Source organism: Brachypodium distachyon, chromosome 1, assembly GCF_000005505.3.
Source record: "Brachypodium distachyon strain Bd21 chromosome 1, Brachypodium_distachyon_v3.0, whole genome shotgun sequence".
NCBI lineage: Eukaryota > Viridiplantae > Streptophyta > Magnoliopsida > Poales > Poaceae > Brachypodium > Brachypodium distachyon.
The window spans coordinates 74688484-74705180 of NC_016131.3; the positions used below are offsets into that span (position 1 = coordinate 74688484).

Below are 16697 nucleotides of genomic sequence, written 5' to 3' on the forward strand. Positions count from 1 at the left end.
AAAAGTAAGACAAAATTTCAGACTCTATTAATGTGTGGATTTGTCTTTTTTTTTCACCGGTGCGTGCTGCATTCTAAGTAGATCAAGCTTTGATGTCTCTATCTCCCAGCACATTTTTAGATATCAAGATTCAACATGGAGACACAGCAATAGTTATTGTGTTCGAGAAACCTTTGTCCAGTAAGGCAATGGAGGACGACACGGTCTCGTCGGACCATAGGTCTAGTTCCATGGGTACTAGGGTCGACTACCCTCCTTTTTCTTCTTCTTCTTCTTTCAAGTTTGGCGTTTGCAATTCGTGCTAGAAGTGAATTTAACGGTGGTAGTTTAGAAAGAGCAGTACGACGAAGGGAAAGAGGAAAGACGTCCTAGTCTCAAACTCTGAACTCCAATAAACATTTTTTTTTTACATATACCATTCTTGTACCTGCACTCTATTTTGACTGGTGGAGAAAATTTGTCCGACAAATGTAAACAGTGAACTGAAAAAAGTACTCCATACCTTATTGCAAATTCATGGATGCCGCGTGCACAGCAGGAGGAGTCGAGTGCAGTGCAACGGACGCAAAGCGATGGTGATCCAACGGCGGGGAATGGCTGAAGTTGTTGGTCGAGATGGAAATCGAATAGATTAAGAATCATTAGAGATCCCCAAAAACTGCAGCAGCACGCAGATCTTCCTCTCCTCTTCTCTTCTCTTCTCTTCCTTCTTCTCCCCCAGCCAGCCAGCCAGATCCAAATCACCAAACTGACCCAACCTAGCCCAGATCCACCCTCCTCCCCCACCTCTCCCTCCTCCTGCCGGCCGGTGGGTGGGTGCGCGGCTGCTCAGGTTGTTTAGGAGGGTCCCGTCGCCGGAGAAGAAGAGGGCCGGCCGTCCATCCAAGGCGGCGGCGGCGGACGGCGGGCGAGATGCTGACCAAGTTCGAGACCAAGAGCAACCGGGTCAAGGGCCTCTCCTTCCACCCGCGCCGCCCATGGATCCTCGCCAGCCTCCACAGCGGGGTCGTCCAGATGTGGGACTACCGCATGGGCACGCTCCTCGACCGCTTCGACGAGCACGACGGCCCCGTCCGCGGCGTTCACTTCCACAAGACCCAGCCGCTCTTCGTCTCTGGAGGTACGATCCGCGCCCCCGTGCCTTTCTGTTTCTGCCTCCCACCCCCTGGATCTGGTCGGCCTCATGCTTCCGCGCTTTACCACTGCTTCGATCGATCGAATCCAAAATGGCACGGCTATGCTCCGATCCAGATCGAGCTGCTGTTTAATGGCTCTAGTTGTATGGCATCTCCAGTATCCAATGAACAAACAAGAATAACAGCAGATCTGATTGGTCATTGATCTGGGTTTCCAATTAGCAGTGTTGCAACATAAATTTGGGCTATAATTTTTTCGTGCGATTCTGAGTCTCACCAAAAGTTCTAGGTACCTGCCAGTTAACTCGTCATATGCTGAACTTTAGAAACACCCCAATTGTGCTTGTAGTTATATCTGAAGTATTCAAGCAAGAGAAGAAGAATAGATCTCATTGGCTATAGACGTTGTTTCTACTTATTGGCTATATACGCTGTTGTACTTATTGGCAGTGTTGCAAGCAAGTTCTGGATGTTCTTTAGCATACATTGTGCTATGTTTCATGTGATTCAAATTCTGGACAAGTTTCTAGGCACCTTAATAATAATCCTAATGTTTGACTGTAGTTCCTCATGTGTCTCAATACTCATAGGTAACTGATACTCTTTTGATGCATTACAGGTGACGATTACAAGATTAAGGTGTGGAACTACAAGACACATCGCTGCCTCTTCACACTCCATGGGCACCTTGACTACATCCGCACGGTCCAGTTCCATGACGAGCATCCATGGATCGTCAGTGCTAGCGATGACCAGACAATCCGTATTTGGAACTGGCAGTCACGCACCTGTGTTGCCGTGTTGACAGGGCATAATCACTATGTCATGTGTGCCTCCTTCCATCCCAAGGAGGACCTGGTCGTGTCAGCATCTCTGGATCAGACCGTCAGGGTGTGGGATATTGGGGCGCTCAGGAAGAAGTCGTCGTCCCCAGCGGATGACATTATGCGTCTCACGCAGATGAACACTGATTTATTTGGAGGCATTGATGCTGTTGTCAAGTATGTCCTGGAGGGTCATGATCGTGGGGTCAACTGGGCCTCATTTCATCCCACGCTGCCACTTATCATTTCTGGGGCAGATGACCGGCAAGTGAAACTGTGGAGAATGAATGGTAACACTATGAATCCCTTTCAACTTCATAGATTTTTTTCTGCATGGTACCGAACAAGCATTTGCATGCCAAACCAAATCCCATGCCACTATTCATATTTTACTAGTTCTGTTAAAAAACATGTTTTATCTTGCCGTTTCCTGAGTATTAAAATATATGTTCTATCTTGCTTTTTTCTGATCTTAGATTTTTATGAACAGATACAAAGGCATGGGAGGTTGATACTCTGAGAGGTCACATGAACAATGTGTCATGTGTACTGTTCCACGCGAAGCAGGACATCATTGTATCCAACTCAGAAGACAAGAGCATCCGTGTTTGGGATGCCACAAAGAGAACTGGTATCCAGACATTCAGGCGAGAGCATGACCGCTTCTGGGTCCTTGCTGCTCACCCTGAAATGAATCTTCTTGCTGCTGGTCATGATAGTGGCATGATTGTATTTAAGCTGGAAAGGGAACGCCCGGCTTTCTCCGTGAGTGGTGATACAGTGTTCTATGTGAAGGACCGCTTCCTCCGTTTCTATGAGTACTCAACACAGAAGGAGGTCCAGGTGGCCCCGATAAGGAGGCCTGGATCAGTCAGCTTGAATCAGTCACCAAGGACGTTATCATATAGCCCAACTGAGAATGCTGTCTTGATCTGCTCTGATGTGGATGGGGGCTCATACGAGCTTTACATTGTTCCTAAGGACTCTGCTGGCAGGGCTGATTATTTGCAGGATGCAAAGAAGGGTGCTGGTGGTTCTGCAGTTTTCATAGCACGGAACCGGTTTGCAGTCCTGGAGAAGAGCAGCAACCAGGTTTTGGTGAAGAGCCTTAAGAATGAGATCGTGAAGAAAAGTCCTCTTCCTATTGCAACTGATACTATTTACTATGCTGGAACTGGGAACATTTTGTGCAAAGCTGAAGACAGAGTGGCCATCTTTGATCTGCAGCAGCGGCTTGTTATTGGTGAACTCCAGGCGTCTGCCGTTAAGTATGTGGTTTGGTCCAGTGATATGGAGTCCGTTGCACTGCTCAGCAAGCATGCCGTAGTCATTGCAAACAAGAAGCTTGTCCATCGCTGCACACTTCACGAAACCATACGTGTAAAGAGTGGTGCCTGGGATGAAAATGGTGTGTTCATATATTCCACTTTGAACCATATCAAGTACTGCCTTCCTAATGGGGACAGTGGTATTATCAGAACTCTTGATGTTCCTATTTACATTACCAAAGTAACTGGGAACAACATTTGCTGTCTGGACCGTGATGGAAAGAACAAGATAATAATAGTTGATGCATCTGAATACATTTTCAAGCTGGCCCTTCTACGGAAACGCTATGATCATGTCATGAGTATGATAAAAAACTCACAGCTTTGTGGGCAAGCAGTCGTTTCTTATTTACAGCAGAAAGGGTTTCCAGAAGTTGCTCTCCACTTTGTGAAAGATGAGAAGACCAGATTTAACCTGGCTCTTGAGAGTGGAAACATCCAAATTGCTGTTGCTTCTGCAAAGGAGCTTGATGACAAGGATCACTGGTACAGGTTGGGAATTGAGGCTCTGAGGCAAGGGAATGTTGGTATAGTTGAATATGCATACCAGAGGACAAAGAATTTTGACAGGCTGGCTTTTCTCTATCTGCTAACTGGTTACTTGGACAAGGTTGGCTTTATGTCTAAGATAGCCGGGCAGAATAACAATTTGATGGGCCAGTTCCACAATGCATTGTATCTTGGGGATGTCAGGAAAAGAGTTGAGATCTTGGAGAGTGCAGGACAGGTACCTCTTGCATATGTAACTGCAGCCACCCATGGGCTCACTGAAATTGCAGATAGGCTTGCTAGTGAATTGGGAGAAAATGTGCCTTCTCTACCTGAAGGGAAAGATAGATCACTTTTAATTCCTCCTGCACCTCTCACAGCCTGTGGTGATTGGCCATTGTTGAGGGTGATGCGTGGTATTTTTGAGGGTGGACTAGATGCTACTGGGAGGGCGGAGCATGAGGAAGACGATGAAGATATTGCTGGTGATTGGGGTGATGAAGACCTTGAAATTGTTGATGTAAGTAATGTGGTTGAAAATGGAGATGTTACTGGCCATGTTGAGGGAAGTGAAGCAAATGAAGAGGATGGGGAAGAGGAAGGTGGCTGGGACCTTGAAGACCTGGAGTTACCAGAGGCAGAGACACCAAAAGCTACTGGTCCAGCCCGTTCCACTTTGTTTGTGGCTCCTACACCAGGCATGCCTGTCAGCCAAATTTGGACTCAGAAATCATCTCTTGCTGGGGAGCATGCTGCAGCGGGGAATTATGACACTGCAATGCGATTGCTAAGCCGCCAGTTGGGCATCAGGAACTTTGCTCCTTTGAAGTCCTTGTTTCTTGATGCACACATGGGTAGTCATACCTTTCTGCGTGCATTTGCAAGTGCTCCAGTTATACCTGTTGCTGTGGAGAAGGGCTGGAGTGAATCTGCTAGTCCCAATGTGAGGGGCCCACCTGCACTTGTGTTTAGCTTCTCTCAAATGGATGACAAGCTTAAGGCTGCATATAAAGCCACAACAGAGGGTAAATTCCCAGAAGCACTGAGGCAGTTTCTTAACATCCTATATACCATCCCACTCCTTGTTGTGGACTCGAGGAGAGAAGTCGATGAAGTGAAGGAGCTTATTGAGATAGTGAGAGAGTATGTTCTTGGTCTTAGGATGGAAGTCAAAAGGAAGGAACTGAAAGATGATGCTACCCGTCAACAGGAGTTGGCTGCATACTTCACTAACTGCAAGCTGCAGAAGGTTCATATGCGTCTTGTCCTCACCAGTGCCATGGGTCTTTGTTTCAAGGGTGGAAACTATGCCACTGCAGCAAACTTTGCACGCATGCTTTTGGAAAACAGCCCAAATGAGGCCCAAGCAAAGAAGGCTCGGCAGGTTCTGCAGGCTTGTGGTGACAGGAAAGATGGGCATCAGCTGAACTACGACTTCAGAAATCCGTTTGTTGTGTGCGGAGCAACCTTTGTTCCAATATACCGTGGGCAGAAGGATATTTCCTGCCCATACTGCGCGTCTCGGTTTGTGCCCTCCGTCGAAGGTCAGCTTTGCAGCATATGCGAGCTCTCGGTGGTTGGAGCGGACGCTTCGGGCCTCCTATGCTCCCCTACACAATCGAGATAAATGGCAACGGTGGCTTCACCTTGTGTTTATGTCTGTATCTCCAGTTCGAGGACCATCTGTTATCGTTATATCGTTATATTCTACCAGAGATTTCATTACCAACTTGTGAGGAATAAGTATAGTAATTGGTTGTCTTGAGTCATTTCTTCCTCTGTCCTTGATTTTGGTCTTATACGGCTTTAGACCTCATTTTTTGCCCTCGAGGAACAAGTATAGGAATAACTGTTTTCGTTGTATTCTATCAGTCAGATATGCTTTGTGTGTTTGGTTTCTGTTTATTGTTCTGCGTTTGGTTGGTATGCAACCCTGTATACAATTACAGGGTTTATTCTGGTGCCATGTCGGTTTTTGCCCAGACAACAACACCAGGAATGCTGCTGTGACCAAGATCCTCTCATATATTGATTTGTTTGTTCCTGTAAAAGATCAAATAGGTGCAGTATACATCAGCAGCTCAGCATAAAGATCACGCAGGCCTGACGCACCTCTGTATGCATATCAGATACTATACTTCCTCCGTCTTGACCGATTAAGACACCTTGACCGATTAAGACACCGAGCAGGAGCTCTTTATCTGATGAATGTAGTGAAGCATGCATCACTGGACTGGTCCAGACATGAGGTAAAAGCTCTTCGATTAGACATGGCAGCTTTCAGGTGGCCATGGGGTCTGGCCTGCTGCCATAAACCGTTGATGGGACGAAGAACAACTAGCCCACACTCGCTCACCTGTAGAGCCATGTTTTTCCTGAGTTGGCTTCCTCACCAACATCATCTGCAAAGCACACGCCACCCCCTTGCCAGCCAACTCTGTTGTATGAATGAACAAATATGTTGCTCAATGCAAAAATATGTGTGCTAACTAGTTACGCGAGAAACATGATAGCAAAAGGACTGCCGACACAAACTCAGCTGGTTTCAGGCATTTGAAAACCAAGTGTTAAGAGTTCTTTCTTGTTTTTTCTCAAAGATATAGTTACGAAACAAATGCCTTTTTACTCAAAGAACAACTTGATATTGGCGTAACTGTATCTGACTAGGTGGAACTTGGTGAGATTTCAGGTCAAGTTGGCCAGTCTTGCCTCTGTCTGGAGATCCACAAACTGATATTCTTCCTCCACCCTCATTCTAACTATTCTGGATCTTGGTATACAACTAGCCAGTATATTGGTTATCGTTGGGAGAAAGAAAAACATACCTTAGTTCACCTCACAGATTAAATTTCTGCTCAAAGTACTTGTGTATGAAGAAACATCATAAGCTAAGGCATTTTAACCCCAGTGTTTGGACAATAAAGCTTGGCCAGAAAACTCACATGATCCTAGAAAAAATGTAGGTAGCTGTTTCAGCATATAAAGGAGGTTATCCTTTCCCACAATAGCACAATCTCCACCTTTTCCACATGATCTCAACAAAAACCTTGTAAGAAAAGCTTTTAAGAGAGTGAACACCTTCCTGTGTCCAGTCTTCTTCACTACATTTCTGTATATTGCGTAGAGCCCCGCTGCACATAAATCGTGCAAGGCAGGAAAAAGATGGCGGCGTTGTGCATCTCTCCTACGTCGGCAGGCCCAGCACATAGACACACTAGTATAGTGGTTCAAAAGAGTCAGCTAAACTGATCTGTATCATCCCTAAAACAGTAGCATGCTCATGCTGCTAAGGTTACAACATATATGTTCTGTTCATTCAGATTAGCTTACCAAGTAAAACTGCATACAGAAGTGCCCATAATCAAGATGTTGTTCAGAGGAATGAATATACACTGGTTCAAGAAACAATGTAGGTACACTCCCTTATAATGTATTTGGCTCAATGAAGTTGAACAAGTACAAGCAAGAAGAACTACTCAATACAGAGAGACAGAACAGTGATCCACAACTCAATTGGCACTACTGCTGCTGCTACATGAGGGACGGATCGCAGATAGTACAAAGGGGATTCATTCTTCTTGTAGAAAACAGGAGCTAGCACACTATTAGCTAGAAGAACATAAGTGAGCACGCCAGGGTTGTTAGAAGAGCCCCTTGTTCCTGCAACAGAGAAGGAAATCAGATGAATCACAGGACATGTGGTTTATGAGAGAGACGGGGGAGGAGGAGGAGGATCGGAGAAGATGAGGTAGGCAGAGGCAGAGCACACCTACGTCTGCTTGGAGAAGGAGGAGGATGGGGCGGCGGAGGCGATGGAGGAGGAGGAGGCGGAGGAGGACGAGGACGGGGAGCGCTTGCTGCGGAAGATCATGTAGGCGAGCGGGAGCACGACGCCGGCCATCATGATCGCCGCTCCCAGCAGGTACCTCGCCGGCGACGGCGCCTCCAGCTCCATCGCGCGCTCCCTCTCTCTCGGCGGCGGGTGATCTGGATTTGGATCTGGAGACGATGACGAGATGTCTCCAAACTCCCTCCTCGTTGCTGTTGAGACGACGAGACTGCTACAACGCCAACTCAGCTTATGAGAATACGCCTCTACTCGGCTAACACGTAAAACTGAAGATTACGCTTTACGCAGACGGAGGCGTGCATCGGTTGTGTCTACCAACCGAAGACGAACAGAACCAACTAACCAAAGCAACCAAGCAGACGCAGGGGCTCGGATTAGAATATCGTCGGCGATGGGCTGGAAGAGTTGGCGCCATCCTCCTCTGCAGCACCAACAACCCACGCCAGCGCGCACGACGCCATGCTCTCACTCGCTCGCCGCCCGCTCTCCGCCGCCGTCCCCGTCGGCAACCTCCTCGGAATCCACCTCTTCCAGTGCCCCGTACGTCCCTCTCTTTTCTCCCCCATCCCTTTCCCCTTTCCTCATGTGCCGATGCGAATGAGAAATTCTTCGTCACCAGGACGCGGTGGGCATCGTGGCAAAGCTGTCCGAGTGCATCGCCACCCGCGGCGGCAACATCCACAGCGTCGACGTCTTCGTCCCCGACGACAAGCCCGTCTTCTACGCCCGCAGGTCCATCCCCTTTATTATGTATTTATGTGTATAACAGATCAGTTCAGTTAGTCCTCCTGTCAGTCTGCCACCTGTTCGATGAATTGCCCATGCTCCTCTCTGTGTCACACCACTGCCACGTCTTCTTCTTTGCAGCACTTAAAAATTATGTTAACGCAGGCCCTAGGTTCAGGTTGTCACCTTAATCCAAAATGGTGAAGCACACCAATTTCTTTTACCTCCTCTACTTTCATTCTACAATACTCCGTTATCATGAAGAAAATGCCTCTTTGTTGCAAATGCATTTTACGCAAGCCAAATTATCCATGAAACGTAGTTAGTACGCTTGTCGTGTCTTCAGTTATCTTCAGCTCATCTGGCTCATTTTACAGTGAGTTTACGTACAACCCAAGGCTCTGGCCGCGCGATGAGCTTGGCGCCGACTTCCTCCATTTGTCAAACCACTTCAAGGCACAAAAATCTACCGTACGAGTGCCTGATCTTGACCCAAAATACAAGATTTCAGTCCTTGCATCAAAGCAGGTTTGCGAATTTCATACCGCTATAGATTTTGCTGATAAAAAAATTGAAATGCTAGGTATGAAGTTCCGTATCTCTCTTTCTTCTGTAGTGATACTATGCTGTTTTGACAAGTATGTTCTCATCTTTTCCAGGACCACTGTTTGTTCGACTTGTTGCATAGATGGCAAGAAGGCAGGCTTCCAGTTGACATTAATTGTGTGATAAGGTGCATCATATAAGGCTTCTTATTTGGGCCTTGTTTCTTGCTTATCCAAATATGTTATTCCTTAAATAGATTTTCTCGTTTTCTTTTTTACAGCAACCATGATCGACCTACAGATAATCACGTAAGGCGTTTTCTTCAGAGACATGGAATTCCCTATCATTACTTACCAACAACTCCTGGGAACAAACGAGAACAAGAGATACTAGAATTGATTGAAGGTACAGATTTTGTTGTGCTGGCAAGATATATGCAGGTAATTAAGCTTTTTGTCATAGTTTGTTTACCTGTTCCTTCCTTCTTCTAAAGATTGTTACAACAGAATGAGACAGAAGTGCTAGCATCTAAAATTAACATACAAGGCTGAGACTGTTATTTGACTGATTTTCGAGAGCTCTTACGAGTTTTGCTATAGAGTTCGCTATATGTGCATATTTAAGAGTTGATCACATATGGGGTATTGGAATGTCTTGTCGCCATTAGTTCTGTAGACTTTCAAGGTCTAGAGTACTAACATGTTATATTGATTTCTGACACTCAAATAACGGTGACACTTATCATGTTTTGTCGCAGGTAATGTCTGAAAGCTTTCTTAAAGCATATGGTAAAGATATAATTAACATTCATCATGGACTTCTTCCCTCATTCAAAGGAGGGAGTCCTTCAAGACAGGTATTGAAATTATTAAATTTGTGAACCTAATCTGTTTTTTCCTTTTTCCTTTTTAATTTTCAGTCCTGTTACTCCTTTCAGGCCTTCAATGCAGGGGTGAAATTGATTGGTGCAACTAGCCATTTTGTTACTCCAGAACTTGATGCTGGGCCAATCATTGAGCAGATGGTAACAATATTTTTCGTATAAAAATAGTTATTAGTGGCTGAATTACTCAATCGTCTTTATTAGAAAAGGAGCTGTCATTCTTGACCACTTTCACATAGAACTGTTGCGACATTGTCTGTATTAAACCAATGCATTTTGTTTATGTAGTTGGAAATTCAATATTTCCTCCTTTTCATGTAATGCAGGTTGAACGAGTTTCTCACAGAGACACATTACAGAGCTTTGTTGTAAAGTCTGAGAATCTTGAGAAACAGTGCCTAGCAGAAGCTATCAAGTCATACTGCGAGCTCCGTGTGCTACCATATGAGCTCATGAAGACTGTTGTATTTTAATTTTTTTGTAATGGGTTATTTGATGTCTATTATTTTTCCAAAATTAGCAATAAGTTATTCATTTATTAATATATCCACATTCAGCCATTAGGTCAGTGCGGTCAAAGTTATGAGAATAAATAGTATGTAGTACTACATACTATTTGTGCAACCATTCCTTTAGATAAAAAACTACCTGGCCAAAAAATAATTTGATGTTTATTGCATACATTGATACTGCAAAGCACATGCCTTGCTTGGATTCATGTAAAACACCCTCTGTCCTGCAAAATTTGAATTCATGTACTAACCGCGCCAGTTGAGTTTTAGTGTTTCTAGCCTGTGTCCTACTTGATCGGCTACATCAACCTGCTGGAGCAGGTTTTGCACACCATGAACCCAATTCTGCTTGTTGGTGCTGCTCTGACACTTAAACTCAACAAGGCCTTGTGCTGTACTCAAGCCAAAGCAGCATGTCTCTGGTGAACTTTGCCCTGGCTCTGTCCATTCTGGCAGATCACTGTATACCCCATATACAACACCTATACCAGTTTTCAATCATCAGGTCAGTATTGAGATCCAGGAAGCACTCTCATGTATTAACTGTTCATATATATGATGTTGCAAAAAGAAGCTGAACCTACTTTTGTTATTTTTTGATAGCGCACCTCCAATATGTTTGCTCTTCAACTTCAATATGACCTGTAACATCCGGATTTGCTGTTATCGATATATACTGTTTGTAATGAACAGTTACTCACCAGAATTGGCCAAGTTATATAACTGTAAACCTTTTGTCCTATTGCAAATGAATCTCTGGAGGAAAATTGACCTACCTGTGACCTTTTGTTAATGTAGATTGATACCCATCTCTTGTGTAAATTCCCTGATTCAAGAACAAAAAAATATTGCATTTCAGGTCTCTTAATCTGGTTCATATTTTCATTCTATCAGATTTTCATTAAATGTTCCCAATAGTTTAGTAGTTCTCACCTTTTCTTGTGCGTTTGAGCAGCTTCCCTTCCTTGCACCAGATATCAGGGCTCCACGAAGGTGCCTTCTCACAAGGAAGGACACTTGCATTGCTTCTCGTCTCAAGCTGGACCCTCTTGTTCAGTGTTGCAGCTCCTCTCAAAGCTTTGCACAAATCAAGGAGCATACAACTTAGTGACCTATTATATTTACCAATGATAAACAGCATGTGGACTTCAGTGTGATGACAGTTTTAGAGATTTCTCACCAGTCGCCGCTGCCGCTGTGAGTGTTATCAGATCACCTGGACTTGCGACATCAACCACAGATCGGACAGCAGAGGACACCTGTTCATGACCTGCCCCTGCAATCTGTGCTACCTCAGCACAGTGTGAAGCTAGTAGCTCGGTGGCTGACGCCATAGCTGCAGCTATCTTGGAGTTCTGGTTGTCAAAACTGGTGGCTGCAGTGACTGCAGCAACTGCGGCGGACACTCGGGCCACAGAGACCATGGCGTGCACATGAGCCTTGTCGGCTCGTGCCTTCTCTTTTCTTCCACACTTGGCCCGTCTCGTAGTCTCCTTCCGTCGGAACCATCTGCTTACCGAGTTTGCGTGCTGGTGGTGGCAACTGATGGAGTTCCTTGTTGCATCTAGCTGCAAGTTAGCAATGGTTGTTGCAATCGGTGAGACGAGAAACTTCCAGCCAGGTAAAAGATTGTTCATTCTAAACTCATAACTAAAATGGTCCATACGCATCTTGTTTCCCAACATGACTGACAAACATGTGTATGTTGCAGATAACAAAGAACAGGGCAGAAAAGAAAGACGCAAGAGATCGATAGTGCTGCATGATCGATTGATTACATGTTGCTGCTGAAACTGATGATGACTGGAAGCGGAGACCGGGACGACGACGAGCGCGGGGGTCTCCGTCTCCGTTATGGCCGCCATCTGTGGCAGCTGCGGCATGAGACGATCCGTGGCGGCAAAGAAGGTCCTCTTATTGCTCCCGCTGAGCAGGAGAGCTTTGGATATCTCCTCGGCTGACACGCTCCATGACCTCGAGAGGTACTCCATAGGCTCCATGGGAGTCTGTAGCGGAGGTATCACCATGGACACAAGCCCTTCTTCCTCTTCCATGTGGTGTGTGGCAAGAAGACCAGCGGCCGTGTCCACTCTCCCTTGGCAAAATCTCTCCATTGCCAAGGCCAGGCAAGCAACCAGGTGGGTGTGTCCTTGTTGGAGACCAGACCAGCAGCTATAGGGAGGGAGCTATGCACAAGGTGGAGAGAAGCTTGGTACTACTAGCTGGAGTATTTTATGGTGGCTTGATGAGGGTGTGAAGCTAGGGAACAGCAGGGGGACAGTTCCCAGGTTAACCTTTTCTTCCTTGTCTCCTTACTTTCTCACACCCGCTGCATTTTGTTAATGTCTCTAGCTACCGGCCCTGCATTTGGGAGGTTGTTAGCCAGAGGAGACATGCATGGGTCCTAAGCCAAAGATGATGGAATGGAAGGCTTTTTTTTTCTTGGCCGTGCATGCGTGTCTCCAGTCGAGTCAACCTCATTAGTCGGAGTATTAGTATAAACGTGTGAGGGCATTAGCAGCAATAATTAAGATTCATATATCATGATGAAGAGGTAGGTGGTCCTTCCAGAACTCGTGGGGGAGAAGCGAGCGCCCGTGCAGCTGCACGCCTTTCGCTGTCTGTCCTACTCCCCTTGTTGTGCTGCGCGCTACACTACACGGAGCTCAAAGTCTTACTATATTGGATGGGTATTTGAAAAGAGATATGAATTCTGGGTTTTGCGTGCCAAAAAATGGCAGTACCTTCAGTTGAGTTCATCAGCACCAAATATTGGCTCCTAAGTGTCCAAATTCCGAACGAAATGGGACAATCTAATTGCATTGTCAGATTAGGCTCATCAATCTAATGTAACAGTATTTTAGCCATTGGATTGGATGGACCTTTGACTTGAGAAGGATCTGCCAGCAACACAGTACAGGTATATGTGATGCTTCCTTCAATAAGTAAGACTAATGCTGCTACTAATTGACAGGCAAAAGGACAGAACACACCGTAAAGAAGCGCAGCCTTGCAGGTGCTTGCTTCCTTCCGACTGGTATACATCTACGTCTACGTGCTCTTCTTGTTGATGATGGCAGCGATGGATCTGCTGTGCTCTGCTTCAAGCAAAGCAAAAGGTTCCTCTCTTTAAACGACTCTTATCTTCTTTCTTCTCTATTTTGCAGGGATTTAAAAACGCATCTTATCATGTCTGGCTTGGGCAGCAGCAGCTGAGTGGTCAGTCTGTACGTGCCTAGATTGTACTACTCCTTACATGATGACTCTTGAAGAAAAAAACTTAGTAGTATGTCAAGTGTCGTTAGCAGGATGATGAATTAAGCAATGCAAGGAGGGACATGCAGCAAACGGTGGGTTGCTTACAATAGGCCAGCCAGACTTTAAAAGGTTCCGGCCAATCAAAGTTTGTTGGCATTGGCAAACCCCCAACCAGACGACGCCAACTTCAGATTCCGGCCTCGAAACCAAGATTTTGACTCGGAAACAGAAGCAGCCCAGGAGGCCCATCGGGCCCAAGGCCTTCATTCGCTCTCGGCCGGTGTACTCCCCAGGCCCATCCATCGAAGCGTCTCTCTCTTGCTTCTAAAAAAACAAAAAACAAAGCGTCTTCTCTTCTTCTCAGGAAAGCCAAGGGGGAGTGGAGTGAAGTGGAGCGGAGTGTAGTTCATTCAATTCAAACCAACCCCAACACAGGCAAGCGATTACCCTAGAAGAAGAGACGGAGCTTCGAATCAATGCCCACCACCATCGCCGACTCTCCGCCACGACCTAGCTAGGGTTTTCGGGACCCTCCCCTCCTCTTCTAGCCTCCGGATACCGAGGTAAAACCCCTTCGATTCGATCCCATCTTCCCATTCCACTCACCGCGCATGACGCGGGCATAGCATGCATCATGCAAATCCAGCCGTGTTGATATATTTGCTGCTGCAACCTCACAGCATCGTTTGGCTCATGGCGTAGGACTAAAATATTTTGAGGTAGGGCGAATTTGTATAACAGTCATATAACATTCAATGTTATTTCATTCAAAATCCATTTTATTGTGTTTGTTTTGTATTTTTGTAATAATTCTTATAATGTTGTTTTTAAACATTTAATATTTCAGTACATAGATTTGTTTTGGTTTTGGGGATCCACTTGATATTTCAAATGTGTTCTTTTATACTGTCTACGTCTCATGCATGTATAATGCCCCATCACATACAAGTATAAGCTGTGTAATAATCCTAGTGAAATGTACCTTTTAAAGAATCGAATGTTTCACACAAGAATAAAACACGTAAAGGTGGATTATGAAGTTACGACTTTATAAGAGTAAATATATAGTTATATTTTTGCTTTTAGAAATATCTCCATACTTACATACTTAACGGATCAAATAGATATTCGGGGTTGTTAGATCTAAGTCGCTGATTTTCATTTACGGATAAGTAGATTGCTTAGCCCTTGGTTCTAGATCGTGCTTTAAGATTCAGAGCGAACGTTGTAGAGAAGGGAGTAGGGATGACGTCCAGATACTGATCCAACGGCTTTTATACTATCAACTCAGATTTAAACATTTTGTTTAAAAAATTTGACGTCTGAGATATAAACACACCCGTAGATATTTGGCATAATAAATAGACTTTTCTCAACATAAACATTGTTACATTAACAACGGTACAAGAATTATCAAATAATACATCTAATAAGTATGCAATTTTTTCTCGGGTGTAAAGTCACAAATACAAATATGCATGAGTTAATTATAGTAGCCACTCCGCTGCTAATTTTTATGAAATGGTTTAGTATAGGAGAAAAAAATGGTAATAACTTATGTAAAGGGATACACAAACAATATATAAATGAAACATCACTCACTTAATATTTTGGAAAAGTATTTTTGTCATCAATCAGAGTAGTCATCACCATCGTAGGTGATATTTAAAATTAGCTTGCTTATCATAAACACGGATAAAAATCCAAAGGCACGAACAAATGAACATCTAACAATAATGTATTAACTTGTGTTAGAACTAATATGAATAACAAACAATTTATACACAATAATTGCGACATCTCATGCAGGTTTGTACTTTTTGCATCAATGTATTCTTAAATGTGTGGCAACTAGTCTAATACAGTTTCGGATCAAATTGGTGCTTGTGTGAGATGCGATTAAAAAGATGTCAAAATTAAATTCAAAGAAATCAGATGTATCGTGAGTATGTGTATATCAAATAGTCATTCATAACCGACCTTATCAACTGCAACACTATTATACTAGTTTGCAGGAAAATAAAGAGTTGCATCTGGCTTGAATGCGAAATGTAGACAAGTATCACCACGAGACTGGTCTGTTTGGTTGTATTGCTCAGCTGGCCCATAGCTGAGCTAGCCTAGGTAGCTCAGCTCGGCTTTGCTAGCCTTTTGCATGCTGGCCACAAGAATCGGGGAAGGTGGAAGCAGTTAGGACTTGAATTTTTTTCGTGCGATCGGTTTTGCCGTCGAGAGCGAGCCGAATTGGCTCTCCTGGCTGAGCAAGAATTTCCTGGAACGGCGAGGCAGCTGGCTCCAAAAGACAGATTTTTTTACGAAACCAAACACATGTCCTCGCCAGGTATCGTTATAGGTGGCTATCGGGCCTGGCCCGAGCACGGCCCCATGAAGCCCGATATTAAATGTGCCGGGCCGGGCCGGCACCTTAAGGCAATGTCTCGGCCCGGTAAGCCCGACGGGCCTTAAAAAGGCCCCTTGAAAGCACCGACTCGACAGCCTTTTTTATGGGTGCCAGCAACTGAAAACGGGTCAAAAGAGACCTTTTCTGTAACTTGGTAGAACAAATAAGCCTAGCCTAGTGGTTAGCATGTGGAAGGAAGAAGTGGGAGGTCTCAGGTTTGAGTGCCCAAGGCCAACATGTTTTTATTCATGCTTTTGTGATCTGCGGTGATTTAAATTAAAAAAAACTTGCTAATCGAGCCGGGCCGGGCCAGCCCGGGGGCCTGAGGATGAGGCTCGGGCGCGGCACAGGCCGGCCCGGCCCGATTAACTCTGTGCCGGGCTGGGCACAACCGGGCCAAACCTGCCGGATTTCCGGGCTTTTGTAAAAAGTCCAGTCCGATAGCCACCTATAGCTACCGTTAATTTTGCCAAAAATCCAAACGCACCTCGGCAACCTCCCCTCCCTCGCCCTGGCCGATGGCAGACCTGGATTAACTTTGGGGGGCTAACATATGGACCAACAGGTCGTGGGACCCACACGTCGGCCACCCCAAAGTCTCAAAGTCAGTTGAAGTAACTTTACTGAATCCTTCTCCCTCGCTGCCGAGCGCCTCAACCCCGTCACTCCGTCGCTCGTCTTCCTCCTCGAGCGAGCGCCGCCACCCCTCCCTCCCCGTCCCGATGCCGAGCGCCCCAGCCCCGT

The 16697-nt window shown here is 45.4% G+C and overlaps 4 protein-coding genes and 1 long non-coding RNA gene across 7 annotated transcripts; 3 read left to right on the forward strand and 2 right to left on the reverse strand.

Annotated features, from left to right (window-relative positions):
- Positions 1-912: 912 nt before the first annotated feature.
- Positions 913-5682, forward strand: LOC100844017 (coatomer subunit alpha-3). The gene is made up of 3 exons (XM_010231056.3): positions 913-1120; positions 1756-2250; positions 2451-5682. The coding sequence occupies exons 1-3, from the start codon at positions 913-915 to the stop codon at positions 5402-5404; spliced, it is 3657 nt and encodes a 1218-aa protein (XP_010229358.1). The 3' UTR covers positions 5405-5682.
- A 1387-nt stretch (positions 5683-7069) lies between these two features.
- Positions 7070-7831, reverse strand: LOC100844315. 2 transcript variants are annotated; one of them, XM_010231057.3, is made up of 2 exons: positions 7547-7830; positions 7070-7437 (listed from the first exon to the last, which is right to left on the reverse strand). In XM_010231057.3, exon 1 carries the CDS (start codon positions 7730-7732, stop codon positions 7547-7549), a length of 186 nt encoding a protein of 61 aa, XP_010229359.1. In that variant the 5' UTR covers positions 7733-7830; the 3' UTR covers positions 7070-7437. The 2 variants fall into 2 exon arrangements, with proteins under 2 accessions (XP_010229359.1, XP_003559039.1); XM_003558991.4 differs by having other exon boundaries at positions 7174-7437; positions 7551-7831.
- A 159-nt stretch (positions 7832-7990) lies between these two features.
- On the forward strand, positions 7991-10461 carry LOC100844926 (formyltetrahydrofolate deformylase 2, mitochondrial). Its single transcript, XM_024457446.1, has 8 exons — positions 7991-8167; positions 8247-8359; positions 8731-8881; positions 9013-9086; positions 9180-9339; positions 9657-9755; positions 9837-9923; positions 10109-10461. Exons 1-8 carry the CDS (start codon positions 8087-8089, stop codon positions 10253-10255), a joined length of 912 nt encoding a protein of 303 aa, XP_024313214.1. The 5' UTR covers positions 7991-8086; the 3' UTR covers positions 10256-10461.
- LOC100840090 (VAN3-binding protein) lies at positions 10256-12439 on the reverse strand. Its single transcript, XM_003562191.4, has 6 exons — positions 12073-12439; positions 11475-11862; positions 11228-11371; positions 11071-11120; positions 10879-10936; positions 10256-10776 (listed from the first exon to the last, which is right to left on the reverse strand). Exons 1-6 carry the CDS (start codon positions 12406-12408, stop codon positions 10541-10543), a joined length of 1212 nt encoding a protein of 403 aa, XP_003562239.2. The 5' UTR covers positions 12409-12439; the 3' UTR covers positions 10256-10540.
- LOC112269931 lies at positions 11774-14415 on the forward strand. Of its 2 annotated transcripts, XR_002962195.1 has the most exons (5): positions 11774-11915; positions 12006-12582; positions 13269-13331; positions 13462-13834; positions 13917-14415. It is a non-coding gene; the product is annotated as an uncharacterized LOC112269931 (long non-coding RNA). The 2 variants fall into 2 exon arrangements; XR_002962194.1 differs by having other exon boundaries at positions 13462-14415.
- The last annotated feature ends 2282 nt before the right edge of the window (positions 14416-16697 follow it).